A 20,987-nucleotide genomic window follows, 5' to 3' on the forward strand; every position below is an offset into this window, starting at 1 on the left:
AACATGTAATGTGAGATCCAAATATACTTTGCAAACATTGAATCAAAAGTAGAAAAACAAACCAAGATGGAAAGCAAGGATAATGCAGGGAATAAATTTAGGTTTGGATAATGCCCCAAATGTATGGCATTGGCACCAGAACAGATGTAATATAAAAATGCATACGAAATAGCCCCTCTTAACTAAAAAATTTAAAGAAAACAATACTGAATTAGGACACAGGCACAAGTTAAAAAAAAACAAAGTTATTTAATAAGTAGCTGTATCACCTACAATCTATATTGAGTACTTTTGATGTAATTGAACACTTTCAACAATTTCAACCAAAACATTTTAAGATGCTTATCTAGACTATCTATATTTCTCAGAAAATTCCAAATATTTGTGATATAAATTGAAAGTCAACAAAATACAGACAAGCTAAAAGTTGAATGGAATGTTGGAACTTTAATAAAGCTAGCACTCTGAAGAGCATTCTAAACTCTGAACATAGCTTCTATTAAAACAATGTGTTTTTAAAAGCCAAAGTTTTCTTTTTTCTTTTTTTCCAACAATAGCATAAAGAATTTAAAGGGACACGGTCAGGCTGCAAAAATTAATCTTTTGTTCAAATATTTCAGAAAACTTTAAAATTCCCTTGAGAACATAAAAATTTCAGCCAAATGTTCATTATTTCATGCAGTTCAAATGAAATTATGGACTGGAATTAAGCTTGTGTCTTATATTTTAGTTCTTCAATCGTATGCATTACCTTCAATTAGAGTTTTAATGTATTATCACTGAAATTCTTATGAAAATATTTTTATAATGAAGTTTAGAAAAATAAATTTTTATAGATCCTTACAGTTTGGATTAAGAGTTACCTGACAGTGTCCCTAATAAGCAGCACTTTTCTTTAAATGATTTTTTTGGGAATTGGTTTTGGGTTATTTTTCAGTTTGGGAAATAGCAAAACACAATAGAATGCAAAATATACATTAAAAATTGCTTTGTCAGACTTTTAATCACTAATACCAAATCTCTAGTAATAATGAAACTCTATAGTACATCTAATTTAATGCACAAATCAGAACACTCAGTTCTAAAATAATTTTTTTTTTCAGTAACAGATCTTTTCAAACTGGGCTTTTTTCAAAAGTACAGTTAACTACAAAAGGAGAGATTAAATTAGCAGTTATAAAATATATTTATCCTAAGAATATAAAATGTTGATGCCCATGTTGAGAATACATTACACATAATGTACATCTTTAAGGATCATTTGTTTTAATGTAGATAAAACCACAATGTTTATTGCTTGTATCAGGTGTATGAATTAAAACCTAGACAACCTATATAGATAGATCTCTCTGGCCAAGGGTTTTTCAGTTTAATTTGGAGATATGTAACTTTTTAAGTGTATCAACACATTTGCAAAAAAAAAAAAAAAAAAAAAAAAATTATAAACTCTTCTTGAAAACAAACATTAACATCTTTATTTTATATAGCAGTTTACAGTTTGGTTTTCAGAAGTACCTGCAGGTCAAAGTCCTGAGATGTTGATTTGTGACTGATTTCCATCACTTATCTGGTTGGTGTCTATTCTATTATGACATTTTCAGGTACGAGTAGGGAACTTGCTGCTAAGAGACAAAGCCCTAGCAATTAACTGCAGCAGCAACTCAATCAACTACTAGTGCAGAAGCTTGCTGTGCAAATTAAGATTTTACTTGTAAGAATGCTGCTGAGAATACAATGTCCAGCAAGCAAAAGCGCCAACCAAAATGACTGCACCAAACCCCATCTTAGTGAGAATAGGTTTCCAATATAACCACCTTTTTCTTTTTCGTTCAGTCTCACTTAGCCTCTGTTTCATCTGTTGAACCTTTTGAGCGGTATTAGCTTTTCTGTCCTCTCGGTATCGTTTCCGAACAGCACTACAAACAAAAAATAAATATGTAAGCAAACAGTCGAGTTGAATTTTACTGCTTACTCAAGATAAAAGAAAGAGATCTAAGGAAAAAAAAAAACATTCCCCATACACTAATTCCATAGAGAAAAGCATTTGAAGTAAACAAAACAAATCCTTGAAATTCCAAATTACCTTTATACTTAATGTGAAAAAAGCAATCAATTTCTAAAAGTTTTATATTTCATTGTAAGCTAAGTCAAAGCTTTCCTTTGCTGAGACTTTTGTAAAGTGTGTATGGTTTTCTTGTTTTGGCAGAGGAACAGGAGTTTTAAAAAAAAGAACTTAAAGTACTCTTTTACCATCAGATTATCTTTTTAGGATTTTCATTATCTTTCTGGCTTTCTGAACTTTATGTTCTGTTCTAACCTTGTTTTAAAGAAAGCCCCTCAATTCTGAGACATTATATGAAAGGAGCTGGGCATAATAAAAAAACCATCTTTTCTTTCTTCAAAATCATTACACATCAGAGTAATATCGTTTAAAGATTCCAGTTAGATAAGAACTATTCCCAGTTTGACATACAAATCATAGGTAAGTCTTGGCCTAATGTATTGGTTCTAATGTATAACATATATACTCAGTGATAGGGTAGAATTTTTCTAAACCATCCATAAAAGACATTGTAAAGAAAGGGATATGCAAATTTTAACTCATGTGACAAAACATTATATGTAGCCTTTTGAAGATAAAATGTGACTCTTTGGTACACTGAAAAAAATGCTTTGAATCCTACATTTTATCCTTGCTTGCTATATGACCACGAAAAAGTCACTGTCCTCTGAGATTATTTCCTCAAGTGTAAGTTGGAAAAATACTGCCTTTGTCACAAAAGTGTTGTAATGTAAATGTTTTATAAACTCACCACTGCAAACATATGAACAGTTCTTATTTTTATTATTATTATTGTTAAATACCCAGAGAAATTTCACTAAATTATGTAGATTTTTATATGTTGAAGTTGTGGTCAATTCTGAATGACAAAGCTTGTCTATTTTCTTCCTGGTATTTAAGTATTTATTATCTTTCCTCTTAATTCCCCATCCATTTCTGTCTATTTCTTATTAACACTGATATATTTCCACACTATGATGTGAGTGTCCAACTCTCCTTTTCTGTTTCAGATAAAAATGAAGTTCCTCAAATGTATACTTCCCATTCTTTTTTCCATGTTTGTATACTCTTCTTATAAAAACTCTCAAATTAAAAGTAGCAAGTTTTATTCACCTCCTTTCCCCTTATTTCTAAACTAGTATATTTTTCTCCTTTTACTTTTCTTTCTCCTCTTAAATCCCTCAGAACACAACCAATCCACTTTCAAGATATGTTTTTTCTGATTTATCTCCTTCAATACTGTTTGATTCCGAAGGAATGTTTCTTCTGCATTTGAATGTTTGTACTACACATCATGCTATAGCTCCCTCAAATTATTCAAATAGAATTCCTTTTCTAACTTTCTCTGAAGTCCCTTGTTTATATTTCAATGTTCCTTTCATTTGGGAAAGCTTCAAAGTCTTCCATTACAAATCCATTTCCCTTCTATACAATTATATTCAACTCAGGAGGGCAAATTCTTATTGGTTTGCCTTTTGAATACTGTATTACAAAATAACTTTCCATTTCTTAATGAAACCTGTAAGATCCTCTGTGAATCCAGCCATAGTTCCTTAGAATTTGAATGAAATCTTTTTGTATGCATTACTTTTTTTTGTCTCTAGGTCAACCATTTGTGATTAGATGTTTACATTAAAAAAAATTTCATCAATCCTGATTTTTTTCTAATATTTCTTGCTGACTCATAGAATCATTGATTTCTCTTGTTCCATTTTATATCACATATTATATGGTACAGGTGGAAGAAAAGCAAGGATAATGGTTTTAAGGATGGGTGAATCCAAGAATGGCAAGAGCAATATATAAGTTTAAAGGGAGAGGATGAAGAAGATCAATACAGTATACATAATGGTGAACTTAATATGCTAAAGGGATATTTAAATAGAGATGTCTGGAAATCTGAGAAAGAAAGAAAAAGGTCAAGAAGTAGGAGAAAAATCAGAATATTGTAGTTCCACAAAACTCAATTCACTTCAAAAGTGCCTACTAAGGATAAAGCACTATGCATAAAAAGATAAAAACATGACATTCATGGCTCTTCATGGAGATTAAGGATGGTGACAGATTGGTCAGCTAAAATAAAAGTCACCAAAAAAAGTAAGATCATAAACACTAACCAGAATAGAAAAAGAAACAAAGCAGAGCACCAATACACCATGATGACTTGAGACCAGGACTGCATAAGTACAAGAAATAGTGTGAATGTGAAAAAAAAAAGACAAATAATACAAAATATTTTCAAATGGACTTATGATATATTTGAATAACTGAAGAAAAATTAATACTGGGTAAGGAAAATTACAAATACAAATAAAAGCTTGTGGAAATGAAAAAGTTACAGAAGGAATTAAAGAATTAAGTGCTAAAAAAAGAGTAGGAGTAAATAACATTTCCTCATATTTGTATTACACATAGAACTTTAAGATTTACAAACAACTTTGCTCACAAAAAACACTCTAAAGTAGATGATGCAAATAAAACTATCCACATGGTACAGATGAAGAAACTTCAGATGTAAGAGGTTACTCTTTTTTTGCTCACGTTCACACATGTAACTGGTATCAAAAGTAGAAGGAAGGTAGAAGTGATTATTCCTTTTCCAGCTTTGCCTCTCAGTAACTGAACTTTGTGAACACACTTTGTGTAACACTTTAATGTCATTTTCTCAAGTCTCAGAGGTAGATAATCATCATGATATATATTTCGTAGACTCCTATATATTCCATGTATCTTTTATGTAATTATTTCAATACATCTCCCTTACCAAAATGGGAGCTTCTTGAAAATAAGAACTAATGTTCTTTTAATTTATATGCCAAGCCCATAAGATGTTCTCTGGGACACAGTAAGCATTTAAAGAATGCTTGATGACTGAATACTTGATGCTGCTAAGAGAAGTGATTTGCCCCTGGTCATAGAGCTATCATTTGAATCAAATTCTCCCTTTGGTTGCAAGTTCAATATAAAAGCCAATGAGGGTAATTGAGTGAAAGAACATTATGATTTGAGCAGTATGTGAGAAAGCAGGTTCGTTCTGCTTGGCCCTGTGAAACTAGGAGGAGGGGATGAAGGCTAGAGAAGCCAATCTATGTTTAATAGAAACAAAAAGTTCCTAAAACAAATAGAGATAGGAAAAGTGAAATGGAATGCCTTGGGAAGAGGGAATTCTCTTTTAGATTCTTGTTTGGATACAGGTCAGCTAAGATGGTGTCTGAATTCCCTTCTAATTTGGAAATTCTAAGATTTTATGAAAACTACATGAGGAAAGGGGGAAAAGTCTAAGAGGGAGAGAGATTGGAGAGAAATCCTGTATACTGAAAGACCAGTTAAAAACCATTCTAAAATCACATATTATGTGACATTTCTGATTATGAATGTCTTAAGTTGAGTAGTTGCAAAAGATGTAGACAGATTTGCATATATGAAACAATCTATAAGAATAAGCAACCTATTCTTATGATAAACATGAGGGGTATCTATATTATTTTGGGCTCATTAAGGCTGCATATTTTTAAAGTTAAAAAACCCTTCAAATTAGACTCCAGGATTAATATACAAGATACGAGAGTGATTTAATTCTCAGCCCATATGCAGAACCCATGGATAAAATGTATTAAATTTTTACACATTTCTGTCAGTAAAATAAAAAGTATACAACTTCTAAATTCAGGTAAATGAAAATGAACTATTCACCTTAGTGAAGTAGTAAAGTTAATTAATTACATTATAATTACAGTTCAAACATACTAGGATATGTGATTCTGGTATCAGCCAAAAGTCAGCCCATGATGCTACTTGCATTTAATCTAGTATTCTAGACTGTTCTATAGTGTTATCTCCTAAATAAAATTTAAATTCCTTGAAAGTATGGGCGGTGCTTATTATACTTCTTTTACATCCTTGATAATAATAGGCACATGAAACTTACCTTTCAGTGCTCTCTTCCATAGTATCCTGCATCTTGGTGGAGAGTTCTGTAAGGTTTATTTTGTCACTTTTTTCATCTTCTTCTAACCCCATTCTATTCCCATTGTACTTTCCAGTAATTATTGGATGAGGTGGTGAATGTTCATAGTTAGGTGCCTCATCTTCATTGGAAAGTTCTTTCCAACGCTTCTAAAGTAGGAGAAAAATGGTGATTAATAAAACACCTCATCTTCTTTACAAGATATTTCTATTCCGCTATTTCTAAATGGGAAGAAAAATGAAGTGCAATATGGAACCTAAAAAAATCAATGTTTTAAAAAGTACAATATTAACCACTTTATTAATTTAGAATACGTCACCAATTATACCTAAGGGTAAGCAACCCCCCCCCCACTTTTTGAGTCATTTGTCTAAAAAAATTATACTAAATCTCACAATAGTACTTACAAGTGTTTAGTGTTAAGTATATATATCTAGTTCTTGTCCAAGAGAATTTTGTTATTGAAGTACTAAAGAAATTTCCCACTTTCTAGTGATAATGAAAATGAAACATTTCGCATGATCAAATGGTGATAGGTTATCTGCCAGCTTCTTAATCTAGGTGTGCTGCCTGGTTTGTCTTACTGCAAACTCAAAGACCTGAGAACTAACCTATTGCTGGATTGGGAAAACTTCCTTAAAATTCCCAAGCCCCAATAGCTGACAACAGGCAGCATCATCTGTTACTGCAATACTTCCATCATAACAATGGTTACTGCCATGGTAAAAAGCAAAAGGAAAATAACATGTTAAGAACAGGTTTTTATTTTTTAGTTTTAAATTTTTCTCTTGAAATTTCATTCGTTGTTTAACCACCCATTTTTTTCCTTAAAGAAATTTCAGCTCAGTAATTATCATAAATTATCACAAATTATTCATTAAAATGAAGGTTTCTTTTGTCACATATTATAGTGTGGAAATGGAGATTTTTTTTGGACTTGTCCAAAGTAGTTTATTAATAATTTATTAAGTAAAATGATTTGCTCAAGATTTTCTTGAGAAAATAAAACAATGTCTTTTACATGGAAAACCACGCAATATTTCCTTTGTGATTGAAACATTTCTAAGCACTTTTTTAAAAATTAAAGCTTTTTATTTACAAACACATATGTTGGTAATTTTTCAGCATTGACCCTTGCAAAACCTTTTGTTCCAAATTTTCTCCTCCTTCTTTCCATCCCCTCCCCTAGCTGGCAGGTAGTCCAATACATGTTAGAGATGTTAAAATATATGTTAAATCCCATAACTATTTATTTATTTATATTTATATGTTTATGTAGTTATATATTTATATAGTTATCTTGCTGCACAAGAAAAATCAGATCAAGAACGAAGAAAAAAAATGAGAAGAAAACAAAATGCAAGCAAACAACAAGAGAGTAAAAATTCTATGTCGAAGTCAGAAGTGGAAAATTCTTGAAGGCCATGATATGAAGAATGAAAAGTTTTGACAAGTTGTATTATGTTGGAAAAGCTTTGAATATATAGCCTTCTCAACAGATTTTAGTTTGCTTTTCAAGGAGACTAGCTACATATGGAAAGGGTCTTCCTCAGCAGGTTGTCTATGTGGTAATAAAATGGTTGGCAAAGGGCAAACATCAAAGAAAAATATAAAATAACCATCTACCCCTGTATGATCTTCTATAAATAGCTTCTATTAATCACACAATTTTAGACTGCTTGAATATCAATTAATCAATTAGGCTGTTATGATAGATTTATTAAGTGACCAATAAATAGATATATTACTGGATGATCTGAAATGTAACAATCTTGACAATTTCTTTATACAATTGTAGATATCTGATAAAATGTATCACAGGTTCTCTTCAAAGAGAGGCAATTAAAGAAACTGGTAGAGTTGGTTTTGTGCATTGAAAGGCAAAAAGAAACATTTCATGGAATATTTGGTCATCTTATTTTGTAAAAGTTAAATATCTACAGAAATACTACTGTGAAAATTATTTTAAATATAAATTAACACCTACAGTACATAGTGAAAAGAAAAATAAATTTATATATAAAATCTGTAAAATCTGTTAAGACCGCAAAGCTAAATGAACAAATATAAATACATCGACTTCAGTGAAAAAAGGTGGGATTATATAAAGATGGTATGGAATATGTTAGAAATAAGATTTTAGAATAAGACACAAGAAAGGTCAACAATCTATAGGTTACACAGCTTTTGCTTTTATACAGAAATGAATATCTTCTTTGGAAAAAAAAAAAGTCAGAAGGCACTGGGTATAATGCTATCTCCCAAAATAAAATTTATATTTTAAGAGAGAAGAAATGACATATTATTGATATTGGACTCATTCCCAAATCAGCTGCCTGTGTATATTCAAGACTTACAATTTAGTTAAAGATTAAAAAAAAAAAAGTTGGCATAAAATGATAAAATCATACCTGATCTTCTTAAACAAGTGATCAATCCTGATCAATGGAAAATGGATGGAGAAAAAGATGACATTAAATGATACAAAAATTTTTGTAATCAATGTAAATCAAAATAATAAGGAAGCTCAAAGAGCCATAAAATTGATTGTCAAGAGACTTATTTACTAAGTAAGACAATAGCAGTCAAAGATTTAGATTTTAGACTCATTCATAAAATTTTTAAAGAGAAATTATGAATTAAATGTGACTAGAAGAAGTAGTTAAGAGTGAGCAATGATATATTGAAGGCTCAGGTCCAAGTGTTCCAGTGATAAATCACTGTAATTCACAAATTTGTTATCTGTCTCAAGTATCTCCCATCTCCAAGTGATTTTCTTAAGGTATATATCTAATCATGTCACCCCCCACTCCAGAAACTCTAATGCAGGAGTCCTCAAACTACAGCCATGCGTCAGATGCGCCAGCTGAAGACGATTATCCTCCTCACCCAGGGCTATGAAGTTTCTTTATTTAAAGGCCCACAAAACAAAGTTTTTGTTTTTACTATAGTCCGGTCCTCCAACAATCTGAGGGACAGTGAACTGGCCCCCTATTTAAAAAGTTTGAGGACCCCTGCTCTAATGGCTCCTGTAAATAGTACCTCAAGATCAAAAAAGCTCCTCTGTTTAAATTTCAGCTCTTCATAACCTAGTTCCAATCCTACTTGCTAACTTCAGTAAATATTACTTCCCTTTCTATATCCTACATTCCAGTCAATCTGGCATTCTTCTTGTTCCTTACACACAACATTCCAGTCTGTATCTTTGCAATGGGGATCCTTCTAGAATGCATTCTCACTTCACTCCCACATCTTAGAATTCTACTTCCTTCAAAATTCTCCTCAAGTAACCCTTTCCAAAGCCTGAAATTTCTCTAGCTGCCCATCTCCTCCTCTCCCCCCATTTAATTTATATTTTTTGCAGCATTTTTTTTTTATTCCTATATAATGTAGGTTCCTGGAAGGAAGGGAATATTTCTTCTTTTTAATTTGTATCCTCAAAGGATAAAATAATGCAGGTCATACGGTAGGTATTTTAATAAATGCTCATAGATTAACAGGATAATAAATTAAACAATATAATTAAGAGTTTGGTTTAGAATGATGAAGTTAATCTTACAATTTAGGATTTTTCAGGTTTGCTTAGAAAGGAAAATAATTCTTTATGTCAAAAGAGCTTGTCTTTTTTGGCAGTAAGAAGATGAGCCATATTTTTAAAAATTTAACTTAATCACAGTCTGTTAACACAATTATAATGATGTTTTAAGTAATGTAAGCAACAACCAGCATGATTTTTTTTCTCTTTTTTTAAAACAAGAATATTGTTTCCTCTGCATCATTTTTTACTAACATAGAAAATATAGCACAACCAATATTTATGTCATTAGATGAAAAGTGCTATATATTTCCATGAGTAACATTTATGGGAAATTCTATCACCATAATATCTGCTGTGCAGGTCATTACACAATTAAACTATTCATAATCATATCTTGAATAACTGAAATTTATTATAAAACTTTTTTTTCCCTTTTTTGTGTGTGTTTCCAATGCTTAGCAGTGTCTGGAATTTAGTAAGAGCTCAATAAATGCTCACTGACTCCTACAATTTTTTCTCCCTCATCACTCATCAGTGAGAAAGTAGTTAAAACACGGAGATAAGAGAACAAGAAAAGAAACAGCTATTAACATTTGGCTAAAGTCAGGTACCCAATAAGAATGCTAAACAGTTCCCAGAATATACATGGGTAAATCCAAGGTATTATTTTACCCTTCATTGAAGCCTGGCTTTCCTACTTGGACAAAAATAAAAAATGCCAGTAAGAGGCATAAATTGCCAGAAATAAAACCTTAATGGACCAATTCCCAGAATACAGAACAAATTCTCAATCTGTCATCTAGGAGTATCAACTAAGAAAATGATGAAAAAATATTTAATCTTAGGAAAGAATTTTTAAAAATCTAGAGTTCAAGATCTGCTATTTATCTAAAGGAAAAGGAGCTATAGAATACAACTAAGCCAAAAAGAAACTTGCTTGATTTTGATGCTGCTTGTTTAAGATACTAAAGCTTTACAAAGCAAAGAAAGTATTTGTAGGGGTACAGTGCTAAATTATATGATGGCAGAGGCTATAGACATCAGAAAACTCCAACATCTTCCATTTAAGAGAGTGCCCAGGGTCTTTACTTCATTACTTTCTACCCAGCTGTAAGATTTCATGAATTTTCATACCACGTACTTTCCCTAGTAGATTCTGAATTCCTTGAGGGCAGAATCTTTTTTTTTTTTTAATAGCTTTTTATTTACAAGTTACATGCATGGGTAATTTTATAGTATTGACAATTGCCAAACCTTTCGGTCCAATTTTTCCCCTCCTTCCCCCGCCCACTCTCTCCCCTAGATGGCAGGTTGACCAATACATGTTAAATATATTAAAGTATAAATTAAATACAAAATAAGCATATATGACCAATCTGTTATTTTGCTGTACAATAAGAATCGGATTCTGAAATATTGTACAATTAGCCTGTGAAGGAAATAAAAAATGCAGGCAGGCAAAAATATAGGGATTGGGAATTCAATGTAATGGTTCTTAGTCATCTCCCAGAGTTCTTTCACTGGGTGTAGCTGATTCAATTCATTACTGCTCTATTGGAACTGATTTGGTTCATGTCATTGCTGAAGATGGCCAGTTCCATCAGAATTGATCATCACATAGTATTGTTGTTAAAGTATATAGTGATCTCCTGGCCCTGTTCATTTCACTCAGCATGAATTCGTATAAGTCTCTCCAGGCCTCTCTGAAATCATCCTGCTAGTTGTTTCTTATAGAATAATAATATTCCATAGCATTCATATACCACAATTTCATATACCAGCCATTCTCCAATTGATGGGCATCTACTCAGTTTCCAGTTTCTGGCCACTATAAAGAGGGCTGGAGGGCAGAGTCTTTCAGTGTTATCTTTTACCTAAGTATTCCTCGTGCTCAGCAAAGTATGTGGCACAAAATAGAGGTTTAATAATTGTTTACTGACTGACTGGATTGATTGAAGGGGTCCCTGAGATTCTTAAGGGAGTGAGTTCCATATAGTCAAAAGTACTTTCATAATACCAAGCTGTTCTGATTTCTAATAAGGTAATTATCAGTAGATAAAACCCATATAAACAAAAAACTCAAGTCCTGAGATTGGAGATCTGCTGATCTAAATAATTTACCTGAGTATACTGAAAATCATGGACTACAATTAGTGAAACTAATTACCAGTTCATATCACAACTGAGAATTGCCTAGATTTCTCCAGGTAGGTCAAGGTCATCATCACAATCCCTTTAAAGCACAAATGAGAAATTAGACTACTGATTACTATATGTGCAACAATAAAAAGGATATATTCTCTGAGATTAGTAAAATTCTTCAAACCCAACATTTATCTCCATTTCCTCCACAGAGATAACCAAATAAAACCACACATAATAATAGATATGTCCATTTTTCCAAGCTACCATTTGTGAGAAGAGGTAAAATAACTATCTTAGAATGGGAATTACCAACGAAACTATTATTTCATGTAACAATGTAAAGATAAGATAAAAATTCATATAGACCAAGGATGTCCTTGGTATCTCTATAATTGTGATTTTTAAAGGTGGAAAAATAATGAGTTTCCAAGTAAGATAATTTTATGAGCAAACCAGTTATATAATCACACACATATATATGTATATATATTTCTAAACTACAAATGAAGGAAAGGAAATAAAGAAGAGAAGGATAGAGGGTGAGGAGGGGATCTGCCAGGATTGGATCTTGAGGTATACATCTTAATTAAGGATGATGAAAGTTAGCATATTACAGGTGAGGGTTGCAGAGGTATCACAAAGCAGAGAAAACTACACCTCTCCCCCAAAGTTGCAAGATGTCATTCTTCAGAAACTCACTAAACCAGCGTAAATTAAATCATAAGAAGATTGGTGATCTTCCTGCTCGCTTTCTATACACCACAGCACATTTTCAAACGGATATTTTGTATAAAGTCATTAGCTAAGCTTTTTAGAGAAGTATGCTAATGAAGACAGAATGTCTGATCCCTGTATCAAACTGATCAGTCATTTTAGAAAGATTGAGTAAGAATGTGTGGACACATCAAAACCACCCACCTTACTCTCAGTACTTCTACTGGTCATCACCTATCTAAAGAAGAAAGCTTGTCTTTCTCTTATATTTCCTCAATTTGTTTACAAGTATAGAAGAGAGGGAATGAAAGACAATGAATGAAATGTCAGGCCACTTTGCCTTTGTGGCAGAGCCATTTTACTAAGAGTCCCAATGAGAAAGAAATATCTGATGTAAAGGAAAATAAAACGTTTATTTAATTCCTTTACACATGAGAAAAAAATCATTTTCTCAAATATAGCCACTTTTCCACTTCCATTTTACTGTATATATAGGGAGGCATATACTAGACATGCTTCTCTATATGAATCATTACTAGCTGTCAATCACTTTCAAACCTCTAATTCTAAGAAAACATTTAATTTTTAGAAAAAATTTTTTTAGCTATCTGATCCCATGGAAAACATTTCCTTTTTGTGTGTCCAGATAAAAATGCCACGTTATACAAACATGGTCCTCTATTAATGATGAGTGAAACTGGTTAACCCAATGCTTCTCTTCAGACATCATTTTCCCTTAATACTATTTTAGAAATTTTAAAATGCCTAATTGTTATGGGCCAGAACTCTGAAATTGAAACAAAGGATTCTTACAAGGTACTGAGTCAGTGGAATTGATAGACAATAATTGCCTAATTTAGAATGGTTCAGTATGATTCATTTAATCCTACAATTAAAGATGCTATGGCCAGAACTTGAAACAAAGTGCTAAGTGGAATTGAGGAGACAATGGTTAAATCTAGTTTAGCATTAATTTAATCCTACAACAAATAATGGTTTCCTAGTGATATAATGATTGGTGGGGGGCAGCTAGGTGGCGCAGTGGATAGAGTACCAGCCCTGAAGTCAGGAGGATCTGAGTTCAAATCTGATTTCAGACACTTAACACTGCCTAGCTTAGTGACCCTGGGCAAGTCACTTAAACCCCAATTGCCAAAAAAAAAAAAAAAGATTGGTGTATATTCAGTGTGGGGCATAGAAGTTCTCAGGGCCAGAAAGGACAAGCACACTAGAAGCTCTTGGAGCCTCAGCCAGGAGTCAGTTGGGGAGATTCAGAAGCCAGAGAAGGCAGGCTGGAGCTCAAGCCCAAGAAACCAAAGAGAGAGATAGGCTTCCAGAAAACTAGCAGAGCCCCAAGTGAAGGAGACAATAGAGGATTTGGACTTTAATCCCCGGCTGCACTTGTGGTGATCACTGAACTGAAAGGATGGCTGCTCCCAGAAGCCTCCCAAGAAACCTGCTCCCAGAGAACATTACATTTTAAAGAGAATATTACATTTTAGAGAAGAATATTACACCTAATATATAGCATATATTAATCAAGAATGAGAGTCTATCTTAATCAAAAAGCCAACATAAAAACAGAAACTTAAACATTTATAAATGAGAGTAGAGAGGGAGGAAATAAGTATTTACATAATAGCACTTTCTATATGCCAGGCACTATGCCAAGCACTTAAAAAATTTCATCTGATTCTCATAATAACTCTATGAAGAAGACAGTATTAAATCCATTTTACAGTTAAAGAAATTGAGACAAAGAATAAATAATTTGCCTCATGTATAGTGAATGCTTGACTTCAGGCCCAGCACTTTAGCCACTGTGTTAATGACTGTTTGAAAAATACCTTTCATTTCAATAAATGTCTTGCCCCTAAGTTACATGAAATATACTTTTGCTTAATTCTACTAATTCTAACTAAAAAGAAACATAGTGAAATATTACAGGCCCTGACGACCTAGATTTTAGCCCTAAATCTGTCATATGATAGTTGCATGACTTTAGGCAAATCAATTAACTTCTCAGCCTCATTTCTTCATTGTGAATAGAAAAAAGTTGGACTAGTTAATTTAGATCTCTTGCAGTTCTAACTTCTATGATTCCTATGATATATATAACCTGAGTTACTAGATACTATAACATTTACCATAATAGATAATCTAGTAGTAAAACTTTAAAGAGGGTTTACAATAAATATTCCACATATGGCTGGGAATCATGAAAAATACTAAGCCAGTTTATAGTTTCACAGTTTATAGGAAATTTACTAAATTAGAGTCTGACATCGAATATGTTCAAGATTAAAATTCAAGGCAAGAAATGTAAGGATTTGTTGAGTGATACTTGCTTAATAGTTTATATTAATGTCACATATTCTGATACATAGCACAAAACATCTTTTGACAATAAGTTATCTGATTGAATTGTGATAATGTTGTTCAGGTGAAACCACTATTATTTACCAATATAACTAATGATCAAATGAAGTACTGCCCTGCCTTCAAAGCCTGCTTATAAAGTTTACCTGTATATTTGAATCTCCCATTATAAATTTTGCTCCTTCTATTACAGCCATATATGAAAATCTTAGTTGATCTGGAGTCTGAATAAGTCCCATTCGATATTTTCTCATATTCAGTAATACTTGCTTAATGTCAACTGAAAAAGGATCATCTCTTTTTTCCATCTGCAAAGAAAGTTAAAATATTTTTGATTTTGTTACTATTGCTAGAGATCAGGAGCTTAGTAATATGAACAGGTACATAGTTCAAATTATTTCCTTAGATAAAGAAAAGCTTCAAATGGGTATGTGATTATAAACCTTTTGTGGTAAATGGAATAATATGGGGGAAAAAAAAACTACCTATCAAATCTATGTTTATGAGAAAAGTTTGGGGCCAAACAAGAGAGAGGACCACAGAAGATAAAATAGATAATTTTGACTACAAAAAAAAAATCATAAGGTTTTAGGCAAACAAATCTAATAAAGCTAAAATTAAACAGTACATAATTGACTGGGGAAAGTATTTTTAACAAATTTCTCTGAAACAGCTCTAATTTCCAAGAAGAGTTATTCAAATGTATACAAACAAGAGCCATTTATCAATTGGTCTAAGATAGTGAACAGGTACTTCTCAAGGGAAAGAAACCTAGAATTATCTATAGAGACATGAACAAATGCTAGAAGTCACTACTAGTGAAATGCAAATTAAAGCAATTGAGATACAACCCATCAGAGTGGTTGAGGATGACAAAAATGGAAAATGATAGATATTGGAGGAGCAAGTAAAAAGAGGCACAATGATGCCCTGTTGGGCAGACTTTTGAATGAGTACAATATAATCTGGAGAGCTTAAGTTATTAAACAGTATTTGTCCTTTGACCCAGTTAAAATTACTACTAGGAGTATATAAAAAAATGAGATCAAATCAACTGTGATGGACTTGGCTCTTTTCAACAATAAGGTGATTCAAGGCAATTCCAAAAGACTTGTGATGAAAAGTGCCATCCGAATCCAGAAAGAAAACTACGGAGACTGAATGTGAATCAAAGCATAGTATTTTCACCTTTTGTTGTTGCTATTGTTCGCTTGTTTTTTTTCCCTTTTAATGTTTTTTCCCATTTTGATCTGATTTTTTCTTGTGTAGCATGACAAATATGGAAATACGTTTAGTAGAATTGTACATGTTTAATCACATTGCTTGCTATCTTGAAGAGGGGGTTAGGGAAAGAGAGGGAGAAAAATTTCAAATTCAAGGTTTTGCAAAGATGAATGTTGAAAACTATCTTTGTGTGTATTTGGAAAAATAAAATACTATTTTTAAAAAATGAAATCAAGGGGCAGCTAGGTGGCACAGTGGAATAGAACACCAGCCCTGAATTAAAATCTGGTCTCAGACACTTAATATTACCTAGCTGTGTGACCCTAGGAAAGTCACTTAACCCCAATTGCCTCAGGGGGAAAAAAAGAAATCAAGGCAGGAAAAAGTTCTATATATATAAAAATATTTATAACAGCCCCTTTTTTGTGGTGGTAAAAAATATCTTTTAAAAAAAATCCTGGAAATTAAAGGGATAACCTATTAATTGAGAAATGGTTGAATAAATCACAGTATATGAATAGCTTGCAATACTACTGTGATATTATGAGCAAACAGATGATTTCTTTTCTTTTTTCAACTCTCTCCCCACACACTTAATTGTATTCAATTTTTACATGTAAAAGATATTTTTCAATATTTACTTTTACAGTTTTGATTTCCAATTCATTTTCTTCCTCCTTCCTGTCCACCCCAAGACAGCAAATAATCTGATATGTTACACATGTACAATCATATTAAACATTTCTACATTAGTCATGTTGTGAAAGAAGAATCAGAACAAAAGGGAAAAAACACAAGAAAGAAAAAAAAGTGAAAATAGAATACTTCAATTTGCATTCAGACTTCATAATTCTTTCTCTGGATCAAACAGATGATTTTTAAAGAGACATGGAAAGACTCGTGAAGTGAGCAGAATATAAACAATAATTTATACTAAAAACACCAATATGATAAAAATATACAATTCTTTTAAAGTTTTTGACATTCTTTTAAAAAATTGTGGGTTCCAATCTCTCTCCCTTAAACACTTCACTCATTCATTGAGAAGGCAAGCAGTATGATACCCATTATATATGTTATGCAAAACATAAAAATGAACAATTCTGAGGACTTTTATGATAACGAAGAGTGAATTGGGCAGTACTTGGAGAGCAATTTATAGACTAACAACACTGTAAAGACAAACAACTTTGAAAGTTGTAAGAATTATAATCATTACGAGAGAATCTTTCCTGCTTTGACTATCCCTTTTTTTTTTTTTTTTTTTTTTTTTTTTTTAGTTAAAAGGAACTAATTCTTCTCTTTCCTCCCAATGAGTGAAGATGGTAGATAGGGGATGAAGAGGGAGAGGTCAATTAAAAATTTTTTAAATAAATATTTTTAAAATAAAAGTGGGAAGTGCTATAGATATAAAAGATTACATGCATTTTCTGAGGTTCTTGTAGTGTTAATTTTGCTTAAATGTTTTCTCTTACAAAGAGAGCTCGCAGGGAGCTCAGGAAATATGTAAATATTTGTAATATAAAAACCAAAACACCTAAATAAAACTTAGGGAAAAAAAAGGAGAGTTAAATCAATAGAAGCAGAGTTTAAGAGAAAATGAATTGTGGGGACAGCTAGATGGTTCAATGGATAGAGCATCAGGAGACTCTGAGTTCAAAACTGGCCTCAGACACTTAACACATCCTAGCTGTGTGACCCTGGACAAGTCACTTAACTCCAACTGCCTTAAAAAAAAAAAAGGAAAATGAATCGTGTAGAAAAAGTAGATCACCAGTATAAGATCAATAAAATTGATCAATTAATGTATGTTACCTAAGCTGGTAACATTATCCTATTAAAATAATTTCAGGAGTTAAGTGTTATGATGAAAAGAGGAAGAAATATTTTAGCAAATAGGATATGGTAAATTTTGACCAGTGGGAAGGTAAAGAAGCCATGGTTACAGTGTATGATTTTAATTAATTAAGGCCAGGATGGAGACAGGATCCTAGGCCAGTTAAGAAGGTCAACAAAAGAATGAATGATATTTATCCAATTGATGTTTACTGGTGAACTTAAAACTATTTGTGAAAGACAGAAACCAACTGTAGCAGTTAAGAAAGTGAGAAAAGAAATCAGAACATTATCTGAAAGAACATAAGGATTGAGAGACATTTTTTCCCCAAGGATAGAAGACTAGTCTGTATAAAAGAGAAGGAAAAATGAAAATGATGTAAACAGAAAAATCAATAAAATTGTTCTTTAAAATAGAGAAGGGAAGATATGAGTGGAGAGGGAGAGAGTGAAAAACTATTAGAAAAGATCTTTTTCTCCCCTACATTCAACAGTTATGAACACTGTTGTTCAGATAAACATAGAGATAAAACCCAAATAAAATGAAACAAACGGTATATTTAAAAAGCACTTACCAGGACAAGACAGGTATCAACTAATGAAAATGTGCCAGACCGGCCAATGCCTGCACTACAGTGAATTATTGCAGGTCCATGTTCAGCATTCAGGGAACCAGATTCTCGAACTTTAAATAAGAAGTTGAGGAATGAAGCTGGTGATTCGGGGACTCCAAAATCTGGCCATGTAGTATAATGAAAGTGAGATATTATCCTGGTCTCACCAGTCTACAACATGAAAATTAAAAGGGGAAGGAGGGAAGGAAGTTAAATTAGTTTTGTTTGATTTGTCTATTTGTTATTTAACAAAGATCAACTATGTCATTGATGATTTGACCTAGTCAAATAATTAATTTCTCTGGGACTAAACTCCTCATATGTAAAGTGAGGCTAAAATAGATAACTCAAGGTCTCTATAACTCTAACATTCTGATTTCCATGCTTAATACCCCAGTTTTAATATTTATAACTAAATTGTTTGAACCCTAATTTTCCCATTCACGATGTAATCTACTAATTGTTTTTTCTAAATGCAGGAGAAAAACTTTTGAGAAATATACTTGGAAATAGCTATCACTATTTCAAAAAACAATAATAACAAATATGATTCTCCTTAATAAGTGATAAGATAGTATCAGGATAACCAATTTCCTTTGACAACCTAATTAAAAAAAAAAATTCCTTGAAACGTTCAATCCGTTTCTCTGATCAGAGTTTATGCTTTTACCCTTCCCTTGCATACACATGCAAATTCTAAAAGAAAATCACTTTGGTTAAAGATTTCAAATTTTTACAGTTTTTACTTGAACTTCAAATATATGGCAAAATTGACATATCTGAATTATCTTTCTGGTCAAATACCCATGAGCCTCAGAGTATGTGACTTTTTGCTTTCCATCAATACTATTTACCAAGCCAATCACCAGTTTTATAAACCTTGGCTCAATGTCTACTGGTAATATCAGTCCAAAACTGATAGACAAGTAACTATAGACTGGTCAGCTGTTTTTCATCCATTTGGTTTTTAGTGTGTATCCAATAGGTAAGTCTAAATTTTTGAGTTCTATGAATATCATTTAGGAGACTCTGCAAAATCAACTTTAAATATATGGAAAATATATGGAGGATTTCATTATAGAAAATTCCTCTTTTTAATTTTATGTCTGACTTTCAACATAACAGCCAAACATTTTTTTAAATCTCTTTTCCCCTATTTTAGGCCTAATGTGGTCAAAAGATTTCAATTTAGAAACGTGTTTATTTAAGCACCTACTATGTAGCAGCAGCGTGGCTAAAAAGGACAAAAATAGTTACCTTGCATTTTATCATAAGAGACAACATGTATCCAAATAAGTTCATACACAAGCTAAATTTTGGGGGAAAGAATGTCAGCAGCTGGAAGACAGAAAGAATTTTTGTAGAAGGCATAGTTCAAACAGAATTTTGAAGGTAACAAAGGATTCTAGGAGATGGAGGAGATGTGAAAGTACATTCCAAGAATGCAAGACATTCAGAGCAAAGGAATGAAGGCAGGAGATGGTATATTACATGTAAGGAACAGCAGGAAGAAGAATGGTACTGGAAAGAGAGATGAGCCACTTTGTAAAAGACTTTAAAATATTATGGGAGTTTTATTTGATTCTAATATGAATGCTGAGTCTCTAGAGTTTACTGGGACAATAAAATTATCCCTAGACCAGAAATTCATGAAATTTGTTTTGGCTAATGTGTACTTTAATATTTTGGAGTCGGAAGAGACTTGATACAGAGAAATTAATTAGGAAACTATTATAATTATCTCGTATCCATTAGTAGAGAATGTGTGAAGCAGGAGGTATGAATGACAAGACTTGAAAAGTGGGGCAAGTCAGAGTTAGGGGCCAAAGACAAAAGAATCTGAGTATGAGAACATAGGTGATTGAAGGAGGATGTTACTCTTGATAAGATATAGAGAAGTTAGCAAGAGAAGTGAATTTGTAGAGAGAATGAGTTGTTTTAGACATGTTAAGTTTGAAATGTTTATGGAATATATATGTAGTTGGTAACTATAAATATAGCTCAGGAGAAAGACAAAAGACAAATATATAAATCTGGAAGTCATCTCTACAAAGATGAAAACCCATTGGAGCTAATGAGATCACCAAGAAATAGGAAAAAAAGGTGGCTTTCTACAAAATGCTGGCGACACAGATGATGATCAAGCAAAGAGTGAAGCGTGACCAAATAAATATGAAAATAAAGAGACAGTAGTGTCACCAACCCCCAGAGAGGAACAAGGGAGAAGATAGTGATTAATAGTGTTAAATGTTAGAGAGAAGTCAAGAATGTAACTATTAAATACCAGTGGAAACTATTCTAATAATAATAATAATATTTATATATTTTTGGTGAGGCAATCAGGATTAAGTGACTTGCCCAAGTGACTTTCACACAGCTATTAAGTATCAAGTATCTAAAGCTGAATTTGAACTAAGGTGCTCCTCACTCCAGGGGCAGTACTCTATACACTGTGCTACCTAGCTGCCCATTATTTTAATAAAAATTAACTTTAGTCTGAAATTGACT

At 32.3% G+C, this 20,987-nt stretch overlaps 1 protein-coding gene across 3 annotated transcripts in view; it reads right to left on the bottom strand.

Annotated features, from left to right (window-relative positions):
• PTPN2 (protein tyrosine phosphatase non-receptor type 2) overlaps positions 1–20,987 on the bottom strand; it is a 94,965-nt gene that overhangs the window by 7,286 nt on the left and 66,692 nt on the right. For 2 of the 3 annotated variants that reach the window (XM_051970497.1, XM_051970498.1), the window contains exons 6-9: positions 18,441–18,650; positions 14,952–15,113; positions 5,991–6,178; positions 1,815–1,916 (exon numbers count right to left, since the gene is read on the bottom strand). In XM_051970497.1, coding sequence (XP_051826457.1) covers positions 1,815–1,916; positions 5,991–6,178; positions 14,952–15,113; positions 18,441–18,650 — 662 coding nt within the window. Of the gene's footprint in view, positions 1–225; positions 1,917–5,990; positions 6,179–14,951; positions 15,114–18,440; positions 18,651–20,987 lie in introns of those variants that run through there. The other variant, XM_051970496.1, reaches the window with a different exon arrangement.

This window comes from Antechinus flavipes, chromosome 1 (genome assembly GCF_016432865.1).
Source record: "Antechinus flavipes isolate AdamAnt ecotype Samford, QLD, Australia chromosome 1, AdamAnt_v2, whole genome shotgun sequence".
Lineage (NCBI taxonomy): Eukaryota > Metazoa > Chordata > Mammalia > Dasyuromorphia > Dasyuridae > Antechinus > Antechinus flavipes.